The sequence below is a fragment of the Rhinolophus sinicus genome, chromosome 17 (genome assembly GCF_057876585.1).
Source record: "Rhinolophus sinicus isolate RSI-liver-muscle chromosome 17, RSI-T2T, whole genome shotgun sequence".
In the NCBI taxonomy this organism is placed as follows: Eukaryota; Metazoa; Chordata; class Mammalia; order Chiroptera; family Rhinolophidae; genus Rhinolophus; species Rhinolophus sinicus.
This window is the reverse complement of record NC_142517.1, coordinates 190,239,209-190,263,674: the sequence shown is the minus strand read 5'-3', so window position 1 is coordinate 190,263,674 and position 24,466 is coordinate 190,239,209. Positions and strand designations below refer to the sequence as shown.

Below are 24,466 nucleotides of genomic sequence, written 5' to 3'. Positions count from 1 at the left end.
GAAGGGAAGTCGCCCCGCCGTGTTTTTGTTGTGTATGTATGTTTTTCCAGGCTGGCACTGGGGAGGGGAAAGGAGGAAGCGGGAGCTACGCGAAACCCGCCTCCAGGGAGCCGCCGCGCCTCTGCAGCGGGGTTCGGGCGTCGCGCTCCAACCACTTCCAGAACGCTTCCAGCCGCGTCCGCAGGCCCCGCCCCCTGCCGGGGTTTCCCCGCCACCCGCTTCATTTGCATGGCGCTGCCCCTCCCCCGCTGCCATTGGCTGGCGCCGCGCCCCGCCCACTGTCCCTCCACCACCGCAGGGTTCCGTCCCCCGAGCCGCCCGGAGCTGCGGGCAGCGGGCGGACTGTTAAACCGCGGCGGCAGCGGCGGCCGGGGCGGGAGCGGGGCGCACTCTGCAGACGAGTCAGCAGCGCCCCGGGTTGGGGGAGGCGGGCGGGCAGCTAGAGATCACCTCAGCAGCCCCCACCACGGCCGAACCGAAGGTGCGGCGGCGGAGGGGAGCCAGGGCACCCCAGCAGGCGAGTGGCCGGCGTCTCAGCGGTGGGCTGAGGGGGGTGGGTCTCCTCTGCTTGGGACGGCGGCAACGCGGGGAAGGGAAAGCGAAGACCTCCGGGTGGACTTGCGGGCCAGGCGACCGATCAGCAGCCCCCTTCGTATCCCGAATTCTCTGGGCTGTTGGACTCTGGGTGCCGGCACAGGATTGCGCTCTAGGGCAGGGGTCGGACCACAGCCAAATTTAAACGGCTAAACCTAACAGCCTTGGCAGAAGCTGGAGGGAGGGGAGGGAAGAGGTGGGGGCGGACCTAGGTGCGGTCACGTGGGGCAGGGGAGGGGCTTGGCAGGCCTTCCTTTTGTTTTGGCGGGCGCGTGCGCAGAAGGCAGAACACGTGGTCTGGGCCCGCCCCTTGCCACGGCGGCCACGCCTTAGCGGGTGTGGTTGTAGTGACCACTGTTTTGGGGAGCTGTGGGGCGGAGCCGTCTGTGTTAGATATCACCCATTTCATACTTTATCTCAGGCAAACGTTGATTTGGCGTTTCGAATTAGATGGGGTGGAGGTGGAGGATTTAGAGAATTACTGAGGAATGGTGTTTCTAAGTTTGTGTCGCTACTGGGTGTGCTGGGGGGACCGATGTTCCTGGAAAATTTGAGGTTATTTGATAAAAATTTGTTTGGTAGCAAAAAATACAAAACTATGATCACTAAAGAAACCGCTGGAAAGGAACACGCTAGCAGCCAAGAGGGAAGGCACTGGATGGATGTTCTTGTAATGTTTTCTTACTCCGAGAAAATCAGTCTTTGATTCGTTCCCTACCCCCTCTGTCCGAAGCAGATCCACTCCCTCTCTGGTCAGTGGTACGCGGTTTTTGTTTTTTTTTAAGTATGGGAAGCACATTCCCTTTTGATTTCCCCAAACTTTAGTCAGCTGGCGAGATTTAAGAGGATAGCGTCTTTCATCTTTCCTTAACCAGTCTGCTTAACTTCGTTTGGGTCAGTAGGAATGTTATTAAAATACAGGATGAGGCAGGTTTGTTAGCAACAAAACCTAAGTGAGATATTTACCAGTACTGCAGACAAAACCAGCAGTGTTTTTGACTAGGAAAAAGTAGCTCTAAGAATAATATTGGAGAAAAACCTGGTGTTCTGGAATGTAGATTGCTTGAGAAAGGCTTAGCTGTGAGTGGTCTCAGCTTTATGCAATTCTTAACTAGCTGTTTTGGGCAAGTCACAACTTTTCCGATCTCAATCTGTTTTCTCTTGTAAATAGTTTCATAGTATTGTCCCTGCCTTAAGAGATTATTATGAAATCAAAAGCTTTGTGTTAGTAAAAGTGATTTATAATCTTTCCCAACATTACAAATACAGAAATTGCCACGTAATACTGTTTTATAACAAAAGTAAGGATTTTTTTTCCTAAAGCCAACATACCGGAAAGAATATAAACAATGAATGAATCATGAAATAGTATATATTTGAATATCCTGTAAATCTGCTATAACTGTTATCTTTGATTCTCCCACAGTTTCCGCCTGCTTATTCAGATCAGTGTCAACGGTGCCACCATTTCTTTTAATCTAGATAGCCATTATTTCTTTTCCCCAACCCTCCTGGGGCAATGTTTTTACATGAAACTTTTCTTAATCCAGGCCAATTCTATCACATTGATGTTTTTACTTTTTGTGTGTGTGATGTGTGCCCTTATCAAATAAGTTGCTTATTTTGTTAAATAATCTTGTTTATTACAAAATAATTTGGAAAATCAAGATGAGTGTGAATAAGAAAAATACAAATAATTCATATTTCTCTCTAAATATTTTCCTATGTATTTTGCCTATTTTTCCTAAAAATGGGATTATGTTGCATTTTTATCTGAGTTTACCTCATAGACATTCCCATGTCATTAGTCTTTGAAAAAATTATTTTTGGCTGCTTAACATTGCATCATGTAACTATCGTATTTAAATATTTTTTTTTTCTATTGGCAGATGTTTGGGATGTTTCTAATGTTTTGCTAGTGTAAATTTCACAACAGAGAATAGCCTTTTACATAAATCTTTGAAAAAATTTTTTCCATAGATTTGTAAAAGAGGAATTACTGGGTCAAAGTCCATGTGTGTATGTGTTTAAGCTCTTGTAACATCACCAAATTATCTTCCAGAATGTTTTGATTCATACTCATTTTATGAGCATGCCTCACAGTAATTACATCTTTGTTCATAATCTGCTATTAGCATTAAAATGAAAACCTTGCTTTAATTTGCATAGTTTTTTTTTTTTCACTTAATGTCTGTGATACATCTGTTTTCATAACTTACTGTAAACTGCTTGAAGGAGAGGAATATATTTCATATTTGACATGTTGCAAATCACATAGTGGGTGCTCAGTAAATACTTGCCAATTGGCTGTTAATATTTGCCTTTTTGACCTCTGGAAGATCAGAAAATTATGTCGAACTCAATTTATGAGTACATTGTTGGCAATATACTACTTAGTATTATTTCACTGATCCATTACCTTAAGTACTCATTTTTGCTGGGGCGGGGGTGGTGTGGGCACTGATTTTATCGCAGTTGTCTACTAAAAGGTCCAATGACTTCCCAACTGCTGCATTATCTAAGAGCTCCATCCACCTTTGATGCCATTTATCACGATAACTTTCATTTCCTTCATTCATTCATCTATCTATCTTTTAGGGAATTCACTTACAATTTCACTTTCATCAGTCTAGTTTCAGTGTAGTCTTTTCTATCTTAAAAAAGAAGCCTACTGTCTAAAGTTCTTTTGTTTCATTATTCAGATTGTTCTTGATAACCCACCAATTATTGCCTGTAACATCTTTCACGGCTGTTAATCTACCACATGAAACTTGTCATATGTAATTTTTGTTTTCATAATTTGTTAATTATTTATCACTTCATGTCCTTTTACATTTATCTACACAGTATTAGATAGTAGCTGAAGGAGGCAGAAAGTTATTTCCTTCAGGTTTAGAATTGTGTTTAGGATTGTTTACTGATTAGGTGCTTCAGGTTATAGACAGCAAGGAATGGAGCTGCTTGCAACAAAAGTGACAGCTAATAGGTATTAATAATTAGCAACCAATTTACTGACTTTAGAACATATCATCTGTTATACCCCTATCCTTGTACATAATGACCCTGAGTCATCATACAATTTTACGTTGTTTTCAGTATATTTTGTTTAGAAAGGCAAGGAAGGTGTGTCATTTCCAAAAGATTTTTTTGTTTTCTTTCTAAATGTTGTCTTGAAGAGAGATTTCACTGAATTGTGCTCCTTATTTCCTGATCATGTGGGATAAATAAACTACCACCAAATGTTAATAAAAATGGTAATGCACTTGCCTGTAGACAGTTTATAATGAAAATCGAAGACATTTTGTAATGAAAAATTTTAATATTTGATAATATTTTTTTTAGGTTTTTAGAAGTACCTTATGGATGTGAATATTCTAAGAATTACAGAAACAGGAGAGAATGCATTCATTTATAATACGAATTATAATAAGGAGGCTTTGTTAATAGTTTTAATGAACTTTTTACTCGTTTCCAATCCTGTAAGACCAAGGATTCTCAAGCATGTTTTTAAAAGTAATTTTTTTGGTAGTAGATCATCAATCAATGTTTAACCACATAAAGTTAAATTGGAGCCAAAATCTGTAGACTGAGCAAATGTGATAGTGTACTTCTAAATGTAAATCTCTAGATCTAAGTTGATGTACACAGAAAAAAAAAAGACTTCATTTATATTTCCATGAGTCATGCATTTATAGCTGAATAGTAATAATTCTGCTTGAAGTATGATCTGTTTGATATGTTATGTGGCCACCCAAGTGGCTTTATCTTTAATTAAATTCATTTAGTCTTTAAAGGGAATTCCTTTTTAGGCATAGTTTTCAAAGTGGAAGTTTTTGTTATAAACATTGTTGAGTACAAAGCACTGAGGTAACTACCCTGGTCATTCCAGTTACTGCAGTGAGAATGTCCGTATGTAGAATAAAGAAATCTTGGCAACACTATATTTTGCATTCATACTTTTCATTAATTCCTAGATTTTAGAGGGACAAAATTACACCAGTGTAAATCTCGCTACTTTTATTGTTTTAATTGGATTTTCTTTTATGAGTTACAAATTAGAAACTGAGTTCCTGTATATTTCAGTACTGTTTAAAAGAGCTACTTATATTTTGCTAAAGGAATTTTTTTCCTACTCTTTCTCTGTTATAATAGATCAGCTACGTGAAACACATTTAAGTTGTAACTGTGGAAATAATTTAATATTTGTTCCTGTTTCAGGGTGTTCCTTCCCATCTCTCAAAATGCTGAAAGTCTTTTCACTTTCTTTTAATTTATGGATGAATCTGCCTTCTTTGTGATACTTTAATTCCTAGTTTGTGTTACTGCTCTGCATTTAAGAGAAGGGATTATCCAGATTCCAGCTGAAAGAGCAAATGTAATGTTCACATTTGGATAGGATGTTTTCTGTGAACTATCTGGAATGTACGTTTGTGTACTAGAATATAAATCAATCAAAATCTGGAGCAGTTTTTTTGGGAATGGAAAATCAGATTTGGTCTTTAGTTTTTAATGCTTATACTTTGGAGGAAGGGTGGTTCTTACCTAGATTGTCTAGGGGTTCTTCTTGTCTAGATTATCTAGATTATCAGTTTCAACTCTGTAGACTAGATTAGCAAATTTTGGATTTAAAAAAAAATATGACAAAAATTGTTTGGTATTTGTGACCTATATGTTAATTTGTACCTGAGTATTAAGTGTTTAGATCAACTCTAATTATCGACGTTGTAATTATCTTACTATGTATGAGTATCTTTTGAGAGATGACATAATATTTAGTATATCTCATGACTAAGGGATGAGATTGCACTTACTGCTAAATTCATAAATATATATGATTTGTAAATCTTAAAAATAAAGATGGTCACTAATGAAAACATTTTAGAGACAATGGGAAGACTTTTTATTTGTAGTATTAAGGCTATCAGAACAACTAATTTCTTCCTTAATTCACAACAAATGTTTTTTGGATTATATTGTAGACCAAAAATTAGAATTTATGTTATAGACTTAATTTACAATCCCCTCATTTTTTTTTACTGAATTAATTTTATTTATAATAATGAAATTTGGTATAACCAAAAATAAAAAATAAAAAGTTTTGATTCTCTGTAGTTTTTAAATGTTTATTTCTTAAAAGCATAAACTTTGGCCTGTCTTACTGAAAATTTCTCTCTGGTTGGTATTTTTTATGAGACTTCTAAGAAAAACGGGTATATATTGAGATCTGGATTGTTCACTGGAGGGTTATTTACTTGGTGGATTATCTGTAACAGTTTTACAACAGACTTTTTTTTCACCCCCAAATTTTCTGGGCTGCAGATGTGCTAAGGAATAATTATTTACTTTTAAACTGGACTGTAAGTTGAAAACTCTGTTGTAAAAACATAGATGTGAAATTCATGCCCAGGAAATATAGTTAATTTTTGGATTGTCTAGAACTGTGCCTCTTGATAATCAAAATTATTTATTTGCTTAAAGGGTACTGATATAGTTTCTTAACTTGCAGTTTTGTTTCTTAAATCCTGTCAGCTTAACATTTTAGTTTCTGTATGTTGTGTTTAAAAGGAGTTTAGTTTTTTCTCAGTTTTATCCCTTTCAGATTCTTTGAAGTCCCATATCATCAGACTAAACTCTTTTAGGAAAAGGGACCTATTTTGCCTGAGTATCTTGGATGTATACAAAATAAATAATCATCAAAGATGATGGTGGTGCCTTAAGTAAGTAGAGCACAGTATTTTAGCAGGTAGGAAGAAATTTCTTAGATTTAGCTAAGATTCAAATACTTTTTTCCCCATGTAATTATGTGCATAATTAGAAACTGAATAATTAGAAAGGGAATAGTCATAAGAAGATCAAGATGCTTCTTAGAAAGTTCTCTGAAGATTTGCCTTCTATATTCTTTATGTATAACCTAAAGTATATTATAGGTGCCTAAAAATACTAAACAATATGTTTGGCTAGGAACTTTGGGGACTGAAATATGTCTAACACAATAAATAGTTCTTTAACCACATGTGACTATTGAGCATTTGAAATGTGACTAGTCCAAACTTGGTTTTTGCTAAATGTAAAATAAACACTGGATTTTGAAGACTTAGCACACATACAGAAGAATGTAAAATATCTTACAAGATACTTTTATATTGATTATAGGTTGAAGTAATATTTTGTATATAATGGGCTCAATGAAATTAAAGTTAATTTCATATGTTTCTTTTTACTTTTTGAAATATGTCTAGTAGAAAATTTTAAGTTATATATGGAGTTCACGTGATATTTCAATGGGATAGCAATGTTCTATGCTCATGTTTCCTAGCCTTACGGGTCCTTTCGCAATAAAATACCTCATGAACCCACTACCTTAAAATTTTAACATAATTTTATTATTTTGGGTGGTGTTTATTGAATAAATATTTATTTAGGGCCTGCTATGTGCCAAACACTTGGCGAATGACAATATTCAATTGCTGCCTTCGTGCAGCCTTCATTCTAGTGGGAAAATATGTGACAATGTTTAGTAAAAAATTAAATGAACTATTATTTGTTGTAAGTATGCTACTAATTATTGTATATAGATTTATGTAATATAATTTTCATACATTGCTTCATTTATCAAATGATATATGCTATTTCATTATTTTTGGCATTTATCTTGCTTGGTGTTGTTTGAACTTCCTGGGTATGTGGTTTGATATCTGTCATTAATTTGGAGAAATTCTCAGTCATTATTACTTCAAGTATTTCTTCTATATTTTTCTCTTTTCACTTTCTGTTCTCATTACAGGTATTTTAACATCTTTTGTAGTTATACCACAGTTCTTGGATATTCTGTTTTTTTTAAGTCGTTTTTTCTCTTTGCGTTTGACTTTTGGAAGTTTCTTTTGACAGATCTTGAAGCTCAGAGATTCTTTTCTCAGTCATGTCCAGTCAAATAATAAGCCCATCAAAACATTCTCATTTCTGTTACAGTGTTACTGATCTCTAGCATTTCTTTTTTATTCTTTCTTAGAATTCCCATCTCTCAGCTTGCATTATGTGTCTGTTGTTGCATGTTGTCTGCTTTTTCCATTAGCAAATTAATCAATTTATTGTTTAAGTTGTTTTAAATTCACAGTCTGATAATTCCAACATTCCTGCCATATCTGAGTCTAATTCTGATGCTTGCTGTGTTTCTTCAAACTGTATGTTATGTTATGTTATTTATTTATTTATTTTCAGTCTCAGTGTGGCCTCTTCTTTAGGGGTTCTGTTCAGCTAGTCTTCAGATGATTCTTGAGTCGATCTATAATTTGTTTGTAATTTTGGTGTGATCCTAGAAAGCACCAGGCATAGTGTTTACCTAATCTGCCATCTTGGACCTTCTCCCCTGTTTTGTCTTTTAGTGTACTTTGTGATTTCTTGTTGAAAGGGGACATAATGTACTGAGTAAAAAGAACTCCAGTAAATAGGTCTTTAGTAAGACATGGGGGGTAGGAAAGTGTTCTAAAGTCTGATGTTTATGTCTGTTTGGAAGCCTGTACCCCTGAGCTGTGAACTCAGTTGTTTCCCCGTCTTAGGTGGGACAGAATGGCTAGAGGGTGTCGGGTAGTTACTTTCCCCAACAGGCAAGGCCAGTCAGTACAGGCTGGTGTTGGGTATTTCTTTAATGTACTTTTAACAAAGAAAAAGCAATACTTTTGAATATAGGAAGTAATATGTTATCTATCACTTCTTTATCCTCATTTTATTTTACCTTACTGTAGCATTTCATATGGCTGTCTGTGTCTTCTTTATATACTTTTAAACAATTCTGCATTCTGGAATTTCCTTTGACTTCACTGACAGACTTTTAAAGTCTCCTTTTAAGGCGTTTTTGTAGCTCCTTTTCCTTTGCTCAGATGAATTTGAGTTAACCCCAGGGCTTGATCCTGGGCTCCTTTCTTTTCTTTGCTTATATTCTTTCCGTAGTTACACTCTTCTGATCCTGTGGCTTTAAATACCATTTGTATGCCAGTGATCCACAAAATAATATCTCTAACTATGACTTCATGCCTGAACTCTAGACTTGCTTACCCAACTGCTTCCACTTCGTCAGCTAATAGTTACTTCAAAGTCAACATATCCCAAACAGAACTTTTATTTTTCTTCTTCAACCTTTTGTCTCCCCAAGTCTGCTCCATTTCAGAATATAGCACCACTGACCACCCAGTTGCTGAAGCCAAAACCTAAATCATACTTGATTCCTTTCTTTTCCTTAAGTCGCACAAAATGTTGGCTTTCAAAAGTTTTTTCGCCTCTGCTTTGAAATGTATCCTAGATTTATAAATTTTCGTTTCTACTACTACCTCACTAGTCTAAGCCATCAGTACCATCTCTCCTTTAGATTAAATACTTCAGTAGCTTCCTAACTGATCTCCCTGCTTCCCTTCTTTGAAGTTGTTTCCATTCTTCCTCTAATACAATTTTTTAAAAATCTACAGAATAACTACAGTTATTGGTTTTGTTTGTTTGTTTGTTTTTAAATAAAAATGTAAATCTGATCATGTTACTCCCTCACCCAAATATCTTCAGTGGCTTTGACTTGCGTAAAATGTCCATGGTTTGGACCCTATCCATCTCTGATCTTATTTTCTATTTATTTCTCTGTCTCTATGTTATAGACATATTTGTCATTTGTTCCACAAACACACCACATTTATTCCTTTCTGAAAGCTTACTATTAGTTGTCTTTTTTCCTTGGAAGGCTCTAACCCCAAATCTTGGGTAGTTTGTTATTGTCATTTCAGGTCTCAGAGGTCATTAACACAGAGGTCTTCCTTCATCCAACAAATCTAAATGAATTTTTACCCCAATGTAGTCATGTTCTATTACTCTACTTTGTTTAATTTTTATAAAGACACTGTGGAACCCTTATATGCTTGACATTTTCTTATTTGTATATTTATTGTGTATCTCCCATTTGCTAGATTGTAAGCTCTGTAAAAATAGAAACCTTATTTTTTGTGTTCACTGCCATCTTGTTACCTAAGATGGTGTCTGTTACATATTGCTCAATAAATATGTATTAACCAAATGTTAGGTTTTGGATTGAATATATATTAAATTGAGGTTAAAATCTAGCTTCTACCAAAAATAGTCAAAACTATATTTATGAGTCAACGTTGGCCATTCTTCATTTCCTGCTTTTAAAAAGTCAACTAGTTTATTTCCATAATTTTTGGGAAATGTTTATTTTACTTTTAAAAGATGACATAGGTTTTCAGCTGCCATTCACAAGCACTTCTCTATAAATAACATGTTATGATATGGATAGTCTTTATACCCAAATGAAATCACATGGCTTTACTTGTAGCTGGATATTCTCACTGTGTTGTTTTTTAAATTGGCTTCTGAAATACTGGAGATAACTTTAAAAGCTATATAATAATTGTAATCATGTGGAATACAACTTATGAAACTTATAGAGAGCATCTTGAGGTGAATTTGCAAGATTATTGTTTATTATTTTATGCTCTCAAATTAGTATTCCTTATGCATTCTGCCTCCAACCAGTTATCCATTGTGCATAAAGTGAAATAATACACGAATGAAAATAATTATAATTTAAAACTGTTACAAAAAAATAAAACTGTTACAGTGGTTGAAACCATTATTCAGAGTTAACCTTAAAGGTAAACTCAGTGACTTTCAGGAATTTGTGCACCTGATTTTCACTAACTCCTGAACATATGTCTTCTATATATATTATATACAAAATATATAATATATATAAATATATATATATACTATATATAATATATCTCAAAGTCTCAATTGTTATGTTAAAGTTATTTTAAAATAAATTTTAAGTGTTTATTTCGTATTTTAATTTTGAGCACATCCAATTTGTCCATTTTTTTTTTCCTTTATGAATAATGTTTTTAGTGTCATATCTAAAAAAATCTTTGCCTTACCCAATATCACAAAGGTTTTCTCCGGTGTGTTTTTTTCCCCCCTGGAAGTTTTATGGTTATACATTTTACATTTAGGTCTATGATGCATTCTGATGGATGTAACCATTTTTATATAAGTTGTGAGGTATGGGTTTAAGGCTCAGTTTTTTTGCATTTGGATTATGCCAGATGCATTTATTGTTCCAGAACCATTTGTTTAAAAAACTATTCTTTCTACATTGAATTGTCATTACATTTTTGTCAAAAATCACTTGACAATATGTGTGTGGGTCTATATTGGAGCTCTCTATTCTTCCTATTTATCTTTGTGTCCATTCTTTTGCCAATGCCACACTACTGTAATTAGATAAGTTAATATGATTCTTTCAGCTTTGCTGTTTTTCTTGTTTTGGTTTTTCTAGTTCATTTCCCTTTCCATATACATTTTTTTAAATTCAAATTGTTGATATTAGCAAATATCCTGTCAAGATTTTGATTGGGATTGTGTTGAATCTGTAGATTAGTTTAAGAACAATAAACATCATAACAATATTGAAAAAGCCATGAACAGTATATCACTCCATTTGTTTATGAATTCTTGATTTTTTTCTTTCTTTTTTTTTTTCAGTGTATAAACCTTCCACATATTTTGGTAGAGTTATATTTATGTATTTCATGGTTTTGGAGCTATTAGAATTAATACTAATTTTAAAATTTCTATTTCCAGTTTTTTATTTCTAGCACATAGAAATATAAGTTATTTTTTGTATCTTGATCTTATATCTGCTACCTCAGCAAACTCATCAGATCTAGGAGTTTTTTTTGTATATTCCTTGAGAGTTTTCTATGTAGAAAATCATGTCACCTGTGAATAAATAACATTTTACTTTTTACTTTCCAATCTGTATGCCTTCTATTTCTTTTTTCTTATCCTATTCTACTGGCTATGATCTCCAGTATGATGATGTATAGGAGTGGTGAGAACAGATACCTTGCCTCATTCCCAATCTTAGGGCAGAAGTGTTCAGCCCTTCATCATTAATTAGGAAGTGATCTCTAGGCTTTTGTGTAGATACTCTTTGTTAAGCTAAGCAATTTCATTCCCTTTCCTAGTTTGCTGAGTCCCCCCCTGACCCCCCCAATCATGAATAGATTTTGGATTTTATCAAATACTTTTTCTACATCTATTGAAATCATATTTTTTCTTCAGTTTTTTGGTATTGTGAATTTCAATGATTGATTTTTTTTTTTTAAATGTTGAACCAGACTTGCATTTATGGAATAGCCACACTCGTTTTTGACATCCTTTTTATATATTGCTGTGTTTGTAACATTTATTTTAAAAATAAGAATTGAAATAGGTGTTAATACTTATTACTACTTATTACTAAATCCTGGCACACTTTTAGAAATTATGACTTATTTGTTAGTAATTCAGTTAACAAATATATGACAATTATTGTGTACCAGGCATTGTTTTAAGTGTTGGGGATTAGAACAATGAACAAAATAGAGGTTTGCCCTTAAACTATATTTTTCGCTAGAGTGTAATAAAATATTAAATAGTAGTTAGTGCTGTGAGGGACAATACAGCAGTGTGATGGAATGGAGAGTCATGAAGTGAGGGGCTAAAGCTGTTTTAAATACAGCGGTGCCTCGGTTTTCGAACATAATCCGTTCCGGAAGACTGTTCGAGTTCTGAAACGTTCAAAAACCGAGGCATGATTTCCCCATAGAAAGTAATGCAAAATGGATTAATCTGTTCCAGACCTTTAAAATCAACCCCTAAAACTGCAAATTTAGCATGAATTTTACTATATAATGATACCATAGATCCATAAAATTTTACAGCATTTGTAAACCGAAATGTTCGTCAACGGAGATGTTCGAAAATCGAGGTACCACTGTTTATTGGTCAAAGCTGGACTTTGATGAGGTGACTGTAGAGCAGAAACATGAATGGAGTGTGGGAGCCTGCCATCTTATTTGTGGGAAATTGTTCCAGGCTGAGAGAAGAACAAGCACAAAATCCCTGAAGCAGGGATGTGCTTGTTCTGTTTCAAGAATGACCTAAGGCCTGCCAGCAGATGTGTGAGTGATCTGAGAAGCAGATCCTTCCCCAGTCAAGCCTTCAGATGACTGAAGGCCATTGTTTCTGGAGTGCAGTAATCCACGGAGACAGTTCTAGAAGACAAAGTAGTCAAGGATCTGATAACGTAGAACTTTGTAGGCCATGGTAAGGACGACCTTGGATTTTATTTTAAGTATATGGCAACCACTTATTTATTCACCAAATGGTTATTGAGCATCTGCTATATGTCAATACTTTTTCATCTTGGCAATATAATGGTTAACAAAATAGTTAAAAATCCGAACCTTCTTACCATGTTTCCCCGAAAATAAGACCTAGCCAGACCATCAGCTCTAATGTGTCTTTTGGAGCAAAAATTAATATAAGACCCAGTCTCATTTTATTATAAGACCAGTCTTACAATATAATATAATGTAATATAATATAATATGATATAATATAATACCGGGTCTTATATTAATTTTTGCTCCAGAAGATGCATTAGAGCTGATGATCCGGCTAGGTCTTATTTTCGGGGAAACACTGTAGATCTTAGAAGTTTAGTGATAAGTGTAGCTGTTTATGTAGTATGGAGGTAATCAGAAATGGTAGAGTTTACGATCATCAGGAAACATTATTACACACAATGATTGCATATTTAATAATTGGAATAAATGCACTTATATTTTATGCCCAAACTATATGAACATAATTAACCTTTTTTTATGTATAGGAGACGTATCTATTTTCATGAGTTTCTTTTGGTTGCAAAGTAGACAGACTTTCAGGCTTGACTTTCTTATAAGGATACACTTGGGAATAGAATACATAGGAGCTCCATGTAAATCCTAGAATAGGAACTGTGATATGGCTGGGCCTTCTAGAGACTAGAACCCAAAAGTCTTCATATGTAAATGTATTGGTTTTCTATTGCTACCTAACAAATTGCCCCAAAATTTAACGGCTTAAAACACTTACTTTATAGTTTCTGTGATCTAGGAATCCAGGCATAGCATGGTTGGGTGCCTCTGGTTCAAGGTTTCTCACAAGACTGCAGTCAAGGTGTTGGCTCAAGCTGCAGTCATCTGAAGGTTTGACTGGGGTAGGATCTGCTGCTCAGATCACTCACACACCTGTCAGCAGGCCTTAGGTCATTGCTCTGTTGGCTGGAGATGTTAGTGCTTTTCTGTGTGGGTCTTCCAGCTTACAACATGGCAGCTGGCACCCCTGAGTGAGAGAGGTGACAAAATGGAAACCACAGTTTCTTTGTAACCTAATCTCGGAAGTGACATCCCATCACCACTGCTTCATTCTCTTTTGCTAAAAGCAAGTCATAAAATCTAGTCCACACTCAAGAGACGAGGGTTACAGAAGGGCATGAATACCAGGAGATGGGGATTATTAAGGTAATTTGTTTTTTAATGAAAATGTCAAGTGTTTTAATGACAATTGTTAGTGAAGTTACATAGATTTCAAGTGTACAATTCTGTAATACATCATCTATATATTGCACTAGGTAGTCACCACCCAGAGTCAGTTCTCTTGCCATCACCATATATTTGATCCCCGTTACCCTCATCTACCACCCTGCTACCCCCTTACCCTCTGGTAACCATTCAACTATTGTCTGTGTCTATGAATTTTTGTTTCTTCATTTGTTGTCTTGTTCTTTTGTTGTTTTCAGTTTTATACATCACATACCAGTGAAGTCATATGGTTCTCTACTTTTTCTGTCTGACTTATTTCACTTAGCATAATAATCTCAAGGTCCATCCACGTTGTCACAAATGGTACTATTTAATCTTTTCTTATGGCAGAATAGTATTCCATTGTGTATATATCTACATCGAAGAAAACATAGGTATGAAACTTATGGACCTCGGGTTCAAAGAGGATTTTATGAATTTGACTTCAAAGGCAAGGGAAGTAAAAACTAAAATGAAAGAATGAGACTATATCAAACTTCTGCACAGCAAAAGAAACGATCGACAAAATAAAGAGGCACCCAACCGAATGGGAGAAGACTTTTGCAAAGAACGCCTCCGATAAGAGGCTAACATCCAAAATATATAAGGAACTCATACAACTCAACAACAAAAAAGCAAACGATCCAATTAAAAAATGGGCAGAGGACCTGAATAGACATTTCTCCAAAGAGGACATACAAATGGCCAATAGACATATGAAAAGATGCTCAACATCACTAATCATCAGAGAAATGCAATCAAAGCCACAATGAGATATCACCTCACCCCAGTCAGAATGGCTATCATCAACAAGACAAATGGTAACAAGTGTTGGAGAGGTGGTGGAGAAAAAGGAACCCTCATACCCTGTTGGTGGGAATGCAGACTGGTGCAGCCGCTATGGAAGGCAGTGTGGAGGTTTGTCAAAAAATTAAGAATAGAATTACCATATGACCCAGCAATCCTTCTCCTGGGTATCTACCCCAAAAATCTAAAAACATTTATCCGTAAAGATATATGTTCTCCAATGTTCATTGCAGCTTTATTTACAGTGGCTGAGACATGGAAACAACCGAAGTGTCCTTCGATAGATTATTGGATAAAGCAGTTGTGGTATATATACACAATGGAATACTATCCTGCCATAAGATCATTTTAGAAGCTGCCAAGCAAGCGCTGGATTTCTCACCTGAGCTTTTTTGTGTGTTTTATTCTAGTTCTCTACCATAAATGTACCTTAGCCACTCTCAGTATACATTTCTTTCCCTTCTCTTTTTGCTGCCAACTCTAATTCTTGACTATTAACTGTTGTATTTTCTCTACCCCTTATTTTTAGTTTAGTTTGTGCTGGGCCTAAGATGAACTGGTTCGACTGCCTCTGGCCCTGCTATATTTCACCTCTGGCCCTACTAGCCACTTTGAGTGTATCCTTAGCACTCTGCTATTTTTTGAATGGAAGTTGGTGGGTAGGGAGGGGATAGAGTGTACTGTCTTTTGAATATGACTATCTCATCAGCAAGAACTGTGATGAAAGCAGTTTCCCTTAGAGATCAATGTAGTTATTTAAATACTTCATAGATGTTTATAGATTAGAAACTATAGGTTATTGAGTTGATCAAGTGATAGTGAATCCTGAAAAATAATTTCCCAATGCTAATAGCTTGTTTTATAATTATTTTTCTATTTCTCATAAAAGTAGAATGTAAAATACATACTAAAACCCCAATAATCTGGTTATTTTTTGCTGCTTTTTTTTTGTATTTAGGAGAAATGAGAATCTATTATATATAAAATTCATTATTTTTGAGACATAAAAGTATATAAATTTTGAGACATACAGAACTCGGGCAGAGGATTAGATAGAAATCTCAACTGTTTTTTGAGACATTATATAGTAAAGTACAAAAAGGCAAATATCTATTTTTTATTATACAGTATTAACAACCATTAACATTGGTTCATTTTTGGATTTAGTGTTTTCACCACAAGTAATAAAATTTTGTAGTTAAAATTCAACTAACCTTAAACCACCACTCTTAATTCTGTTTCACAGAACTTACCGGATGCAGCTATAGTTAAAAATTTGGTGGGTACTTTTCTGGTTTGTTTTTCAGTCTTATAAACACATAAACACACACACACACACACACACATATGTAGTTTTGTGTTTGTATTTTATACATGGTACCATTCTACATATTCTGCAGTTGTTTTTTTAACTTGATACTGTTTTTGTCCATAGTGCATGTAGAGATCTAAGTCATTCTTTTTAATTGCTATATAGTATCCCGTCATGTTTTATTATCCATTCTTTTACTGTTAAACATCTAGGTTGCTTTGAAAGAATGCTTTGCTATTACAAACACTGCTCTTTTGTGCACCTGTGAGAAACACATGTTCCACATTATTATCAAATTACTGAATCAATTTATAGTCTAAACAGATGTGAGAAATCTATTTACTCACATTCCTATAAGCAAGATTTTCAGACTTAGAACATTCTTTTCCTTTTGGTGGTTGGAAAACTGGTCTCTTGTTTTGTTAATCTACATTTCCTTCATTCCTGGTGAGATTGAGTGTGTGTTTAATGACTGTGGATGTCATTATCAGCGCAGTGCCTGACTACCCTATGCAGTGCCCATTTGTAGGAGTTATTCCGGATGCTGTTTCTTTGTTATGTATGTTGTAGATATTTTCTCCTAGTCTATCACTTGCTTTTAACCCTGTGTGTGTTTTGTTTTGTTTAATCGCATAGAAATTTTTGTGCCTTTTTTTCCTTTTGAGCACTCTTGCTAATCTTTTCAAAGAATTAGCTTTCAGTGTTGTGTTTTTAAATAGGAATTAAAGGTGTGGAGTTACAGCTAGAACATTGAATGGAGGCATTCAATATGAGTGTGTGGCCTTTTAAATGACTTAACTGTCGTGCATTAAAACAAAAAATACGGGACATCATAGTTCCAAAATGTTTTGAAAAATGTCTAATCGTTAATGATATAAAATTTTTTCACTGTTCAATCTTCATAATTTTTAATGGTACTGAATTTTAACTTTTTCTATATTTCACAATATATGGTTTTATATGTTTTCTTTTGATAAAATGAAATTTGTTTAATTATGGGATTAATTTTTAGTGGTCATCTGTAACAATTCCCACTACTTTCCAGGCCGGAATAATAGCTTCTATCATAACTGATAACTGTCCATTTGTGAAAAGTGAAAAAATTATTGCTGATGCTTTTTCAGAAAATATTTTTGCACATAGCAGATTAGGCAAGTTTTCATTATCACATTATTTTTAACAGCTGTGAAATTATATACTTTTTTATTTGTAGTTCAGTTCACTTACATCTTGCATTTTTAGTATGTTTTAGTTATTAATACTGTTCAGATTGTTAAGTTTAAATTGATAAATCGACATTTAGAGTAATTTATTATATTTTATAAAAATAATTCTAACTTTTGGCTGAAAGTGTGAGATTGAGTCACATTTTCTAGTATGATACCCAGATTCCAGGATGGAATGTTTTCTTTTAACTCTCTCTCTAAATATTGTTTAAAAATGGAATCTTGAGATGTATAGTTGAGCCTTGAACAACACAGGTTTGAACTGCGTGGGTCCACTTATATACAGAAATTTTTTATGATTTTCTTAACAAAATTTCCATTATTTTATTGTAAGAATACATATAACATACAAAATATGTGTGAATTAACTATGTTATAACTTTGAGGAGGCAAAGGTTATATGTGGATTTTAAACTTGGCGAGAGGTTGGTGCCTTTAACTCTTGCATTTTTCAATGGTCAACTGTATTTACACACACAAATATTTATCTACCACTTATTGTGCTAGGTAGTGTGAAACTTTAACTGGAGCTTGGGTATTAGGCTCACAGTCAGACCGAAGAACAGTTTAGTCCTAGTTGAATTCTTTATGAACTAGAACAAAAGGGCAGAGATAGTGTTAGGAGTTGGAAAATAAAGGAGGAGTTGGTTCTGTTGACATTTTAATCAGAAACATTAAAATTGTTGCCTTTGGAAAAACTATAAGCATAAAACTTTTTTCTAGATATTTGATTATTTATTTTTACATTATTTTAGGTTTCCAGTAATTATCTGCTGGATTCGCCATGACCCCAGCTCTGAGGGAGGCAGCAACAAAGGGTATCTGGTTTTCATCTTTGCCAAGTACCATGGAGTCTGACAAGATGCTATGCATGGAAAGTTCAAGAACTGTAGATGAAAAGCTAAAGGGAGACACTTTCTCTCAGATGCTGGGATTTCCTACTCCTGAACCTACCCTTAACACTAATTTTGTGAATTTAAAACATTTTGGCTCCCCTCAGTCTTCAAAACGTTATCAGACAGTTCTTTTAATGACTTCTAATTCTACATTAAATAAATACAATGAGAATTATAAACAGAAGAAATTAGGGGAGCCCAATTGCAATAAACTCAAAAACATATTGTATAATGGCAATAGCATTCAGCTCAGTAAAATCTCTCGTTCTCATTCTGAAGAGTTCATCAAAAAGGAACCTCTGTCCGATACCACAAGTCAGTGCATGACAGATGTAAAAGTTATTCTGGATTCAAATATAACCCAAGACACTAATGTAAATAAGGTACAACTACAAAACTGTCAACGGTACCAAAAGAATGCACTTTTGGATAAAGGTACTGATGCTGAGATTAAAAAGGGTTTATTGCACTGTGCCCAAAAGAAAATTGGGCCCGGCCATTCAAATGTGCCTGTTAGTTCCTCAGCTGCTGAAAAAGAGGAGGAAGTGAATGCTCGTTTACTTCATTGTGTAAGTAAACAGAAAACTTTACTTAGCCAAGCTAGAAGAACTCAGAAACATTTGCAGATGTGCCTGGCAAAACATGTTGTCAAGCACTATGGTCAGCAAATGAAATTTTCTATGAAACATCAGCTCCCCAAAATGAAGATCTTTCATGAACCTACCACAATTTTGGATAACAGTTTATCTAAGTGCACTGAAATTAAACCAGATATCAACCTATTGAATGCAGAGAGTAAATTGTGGAATGATACAAAAAATGGCTTTGCACGGTGTACAGCTGCAGAAATCCAAAGATTTGCACTGTCTGCTACAGGGCTGTTGTCTCATGTTGAAGAGGGTCTGGATTCTGATGCAACTGATAGCAGCTCTGACGATGATTTGGATGAATATACCATTAAAAAAAATGTGGCAGTGTAAGTGCAAAATTATTATTAGACCTTTTACTGTTACGTATATAGCAGCAATTTTGTCTTGATTTCAAGATGTGTTAAAAGGAAATAGATTTTCTAAAATCTTAATGCCTTAATCTTTAAGTTATAGAACTGGTGAATTTTAAAAAATGTTTCATTTGTTAAACTGCTGTGTGTGAATATATACATACTACTTAAAAATAAGTGACCCAATTGCTCTATCTGGGAAATACCAATACAGGAGTAATAAAAGCTAATTAGCTGTAAGTAAGCATTGTTGCTATTCTTCAATAGACTATTGACAAGGCCTAAAATTTTGCTTAAGTGATCTAGCCAATATGTTAGTAGCTAAAACTAAAAAAATTGTAATTTTTCTGTACTCGTATATGCAGTTGTAAAGGTACAAAAATTGAGGTTGGCAATCCACGAAATTGCTCTCTATATATTTATCTTTTTTTTCACTCTGTGATTTAATCTTTACTTGATTTTCCTGCCCTTTCTTCCTTTGTCTCTAGTACCAAACTGGCCACAAGAATTATCTTGTGCATCTTAGAACCAGCATGAGCATGTGTTCAATGAATGAATGAATGAAATATGCAAAACTATGGACATTTAAAAGTAATTATTTTATTGTATTAACATTTGCATTTTTTAAATATTGATAAGTAAAAATGATTGTATTTATCTTTAAAATCTTAAATTATATTATTATAAATGCCTTTTTTTTTCTTTTAAGTTTATAGTGCTGATAAGAAAAACAAATTCCTTCACTCTGACTAGGAAGTTTAGCTGTGAAGGAATATAATTGTTTTAGGAAATTGGAAAGCACTCACATTCACCATTGCCATTACCCTTGTTAGTTTAAATATATATTTGACTTGTCCCTTTTCCTTTCCCTCCAAAAATGTAGGCAATAGATTAATTCATAATGACATTACTGATATGCTTTAAAAATAACTTTTGGTTGAGAGACTAGTATGCATTAGACAATTTTTTAAAAAGTTATTTTCCTTCGGAAAGAAAAATGGAAGTATTTTATGTTTTTTTGTAGGTTTGTGATACAATCTTTATAGCACAATATGAATGGAACTTCCCACCCCCACCTCCACCCCAGTGTTCCTTTGGTGAAGGAGCAGAGATTCTGCATTACTATTATTACAATCATGGCTTGCTCTGTGACCTTGAGCAAAAGTTGAAATTATTCTTTACCCTCCAAATGAGAATTCTTCTTTGGTTTGCTTAAAGAGTTCTGGAGATAATTAGATGAAATTTTAAATATAAAGTACCTTATTGGCACTGATTGGGCAAAGAGTGTCTTATCAAGCACTTTACTATTGTGGAAGACTGGAGTTTAATATTCCACAGGAAACTTGGGGAGTCACTGTAAAATATATGCCTGAGTTAACCATGTGAGAGGTGAGGAAGCTGGATCATTTGTGCATCAAATCCCATCACTGAGTGAAGGCTGTTTCCGGGTTGTGTTAATTCCCTTGCATGTCTGTTCTGCTACTTGGGTGACAAAGCAGGCTCAAGCAACAACAACAATAACAACAAAAAAACAAAAAAAATGCAAGTGCTGGCAGTTGGAAGTCAGGTCTGTGTGTGCTGAACTGGTGTGAGGGGATGTGAGTGAGTCACTGACAGACTGTTACAATTATGTTACCTCTCCTCTGGTGGTAAGACCTTAGAGTTCTAGCATTTCTTTTCTGCGGGGGAAATGATATCAGTTACTTTCTTTCAGGATGCATATGGGAAAACTCACAGAGTTAACGCAGAAACATGGTTCTTTGTCTATTCAAGGAAACTTGCCAGCATCTTCCAAATCACACAACCGTTCTGGATGTTGGGAGAAAAACCCCATCATTTCCCCAATTTAGTTCCCATACATTCAAATTTTCTTTAAGTTTTTACTTCGGAATGTAAATAGTCTTGATAAGGAAATTCTTTTAAACAAGATTAGATATTCACCAACAAAGAAGGGAGAACTGTTGATATTTAGTTATAAACTATCAGGGGAATCTTTCCAGATTGAAAAAACTAAATAGGTAGTTTCTTGCAGATCTACAGAAATGAGTAGTCATAGTTTTCTTTACCCTTTCCTATTTTGCCAGTGGAAAGGAAAAGAAGAACCAAGTGATGAATTTCTCTTTGAGGAACTGGATAAATAGGAGTATGAACTCAGTGTGACATACAGAGAATAAAGAGACTAATATTTCATTAATAAATTACAAATTAGAGTACCTTTTTATTTGTATAATGTGAAGTTGACAAATTGTTTTTGCGTTCATTATCTGTTAAATTCTCTACACTTTGGAAAGAGTGGGAGAAGTCTAATTTTTATTTTATTTATTTTTATGGGGAACAAAGGAAAAGTTGAATGAAAACCAATCCGAGAGAAATTGCAATAATAATTGAGTGACAATTTGTGAAGGTCCCAGCAAAATTAAATAGAAAGTACGGAGTTCTCATATATTCCCTGCCTGCCACACACACAGCCTCTCTCGTTTTCAACATCCCTCACCACAGTGGGACATTCGTTGCAGCCAGTGAAGCTGTATAGACACATTACCACTCAAAGTCCATGGCTTACATTAGAGTTTCCTCTTCGTGTTGTACATTCTATGGGTTTGGACAAATGTATAATGACATGTATCCACCATTATATTATAGCATCATACACAATAGTTTCACTCCCCTACAAATACTCTGTGTTCTGCCTGTTCATCCTTCCCTCCCCACAACTCTTGACAACCACTAATTTTTCATTATCTCCTTAGTTTTGTCTTTTCCAGAAAGACATATAATTAGAATCATACAGTATGTAACTTTTCAGATTGGCTTTTTTGACTTAGTAATGTGCATTTAAGTTTATACCATGTCTTTTCCTGGCTTGATAGCTCACTTCTTTCTAGCTTTGAATAATATTCCATTGTCTAAATAAACCACAGTTTATTTATCCATTCACCTGTTGAAAGATGTCTCGGCTGCTTCCAGGTTTTGGAAATTATGAATAAAGCTGCTATAAACATTCACATGTAGGTTTTTTGTGTGGACATAAATTTTCAGTTCATTTGCATAAATACCAAAGAGTGCCATTGTTAGATCGTATGATAAGAGTGTGCTTAGTTTTTTTAAGAACTTACCAAACTGTTTAAAATGACTGTACTGTTTTGCATTTCAACCAATAGTGAGTGAGAATTCCTATTGCTTCACATCCTTGCCATTATTTAATGATGTCTGGGTTTTGGATTTTGATTATTCTAATAGGTGTGTAGTGGCATCTTACTGTTTTAATTTGCAATTCCCTAACAACATATGATGTTGAGCATCTTTTCATATGCTTACTTATGTGTGTGTGTATACCAGGGGTTCCAAAAAATGTATACACATTTAAGATAACATCTCTTAAAATGTGTATATATATTTTGGCTCTCTCTTTCTCTCTCTCTCTATCTCTCTCTCTCTCTCCCTCCATACACACACACACACACACACACACACACACACACACACACGAAAAATATTTAATGAGGTGTTTGTTCCTCAATCTTTTGCCTACTTTTTAATTGGCTTGTTCTTTTTTGTTGAATTTGAAGAGTTCTTGGTATACTTTGGATAGCAGTCCTTTAACAGATATGTCTTTTGCAAATATTTTCTCCCAGTCTGTGCCTTGTCTTATTCTCTTGAGAGTCTTTTGCAGAGCAGAAGCTTTTAACTTGAATGAAGTCCAGTTTACCAATTATTCCTTTCATGGACCATGCCTCTGATGTTCTAGCTAAAGTGTCATCACCATGTGCAAGGTTACCTAAATTTTCTCCTGTGTTATCATCTATGAGTTTTATGTCTTATGTTTAGGTTTATGATCCATTTTGAGTTAATTCTTGGTAACAATGTAAGGCCTGTGTCTAGATTCTTTTTTTTGTTTTGTTTTGCATATGGATGTCCAGTTTTTCCAACACCATTTGTTGAAAAGACTGTCTTTCTCCATTGCATTGCCTTTGCTCCTTTGTCAAAAATCAGTTAATCATATTTATGTGGGTTTATTTCTGGGCTTTCTCCTCTGTTTCATTGATCTATTTGTATATTCTTTCATCCATACCTTATTGCATTGATTACTGTAGCTTTCTTTATACTAAGTCTTAAATATGGATAGCATCAGTCCTCTGATGTTTTTGTGTTTCCTTCAATATTGTATTGGCTCTCCTGTGTCTTTTACTTCTCCATATAAACTATAGAATCAGTTTGTCAATATCTACAAAATAACTTGCTGGGATTTTGATTGGGATTATGTTGAGTTCCTGGATCAAGTTGGGAAAAACTGATACATTGACAATATTGAGTCTTCCTATTCATGAACATGGTATATCTATTTATTTAGTTCTTTGATATATTTCATCAGAGTGCTATAGTTTTTCTCATACAGATCTTGTATGTATAAATCTTTTATAAGATTTATATCTAAGTATTTCATTTTGGGGGGTGCTAATGTACATGGTGATGTGTTTTTAATTCACATTCCACTTATTTATCGCTAGTATATAGGAAAGCAGTTGACTTTTGTGTATTAACCTTGTATCCTGCAACCTTGCTGTAATCACTTAGTAGCTGCAAGAGTTTATTTTTTGTGTGTGCGATGTTTTTTGGATGTTTCCCATAAATAATCATGTCATCTGCAAGCCAAGAGTTTTATTTGTTCCTTACAAACCTGTATATCTTTTCTTTCCTCTTTTCATCTTATTGCATAGCTAGGATTTCTAGTATGATGTTGAAAAGAAGAGGTGAGGGGATATCTTCCCTTGTTCCTGATCCTAACAAGAAATTTTCTAGTTTCTTACCATTAAGTATGATGTAACTATAGGTTTTTGATAGATAAGCTTTATCAAGTTGAGGCAATTCCCTCTATTTTTACTTTACTGTGAATTCTCATCATGAAAGGGTGTTGAATTTTGTGAAATGCTTTCTGTATGTCTATTGATAATGATCGTGTGATTTTTCTTTTTGACGTGATATGATAATGATGTGATGCCTGTTGATATGATGGATTACATAAGTGATTTTTGAATGTCGAACCAGCCTTTCAAACCTGGAATACATCCTACTTGGTCATAGCTTGTGTCTTTTTATATATTGTTGAATTCAATTTACTAATATTTTGTTGAAAATTTTGCATTTATCTTTATGTGAGATATCACTCTGTGGTTTTCTTTTGT

The 24,466-nt window shown here is 34.7% G+C and overlaps 1 protein-coding gene across 1 annotated transcript in view; it reads left to right on the top strand.

The window, feature by feature from the left end:
• The first annotated feature begins 331 nt into the window (after window positions 1-331).
• KANSL1L (KAT8 regulatory NSL complex subunit 1 like) overlaps window positions 332-24,466 on the top strand; it is a 101,256-nt gene continuing 77,121 nt past the window's right edge. The window contains 2 exon segments of the mRNA XM_088794692.1: window positions 332-517; window positions 18,143-19,259. Coding sequence (XP_088650818.1) covers window positions 18,172-19,259 — 1,088 coding nt within the window. The 5' untranslated portion in view covers window positions 332-517; window positions 18,143-18,171.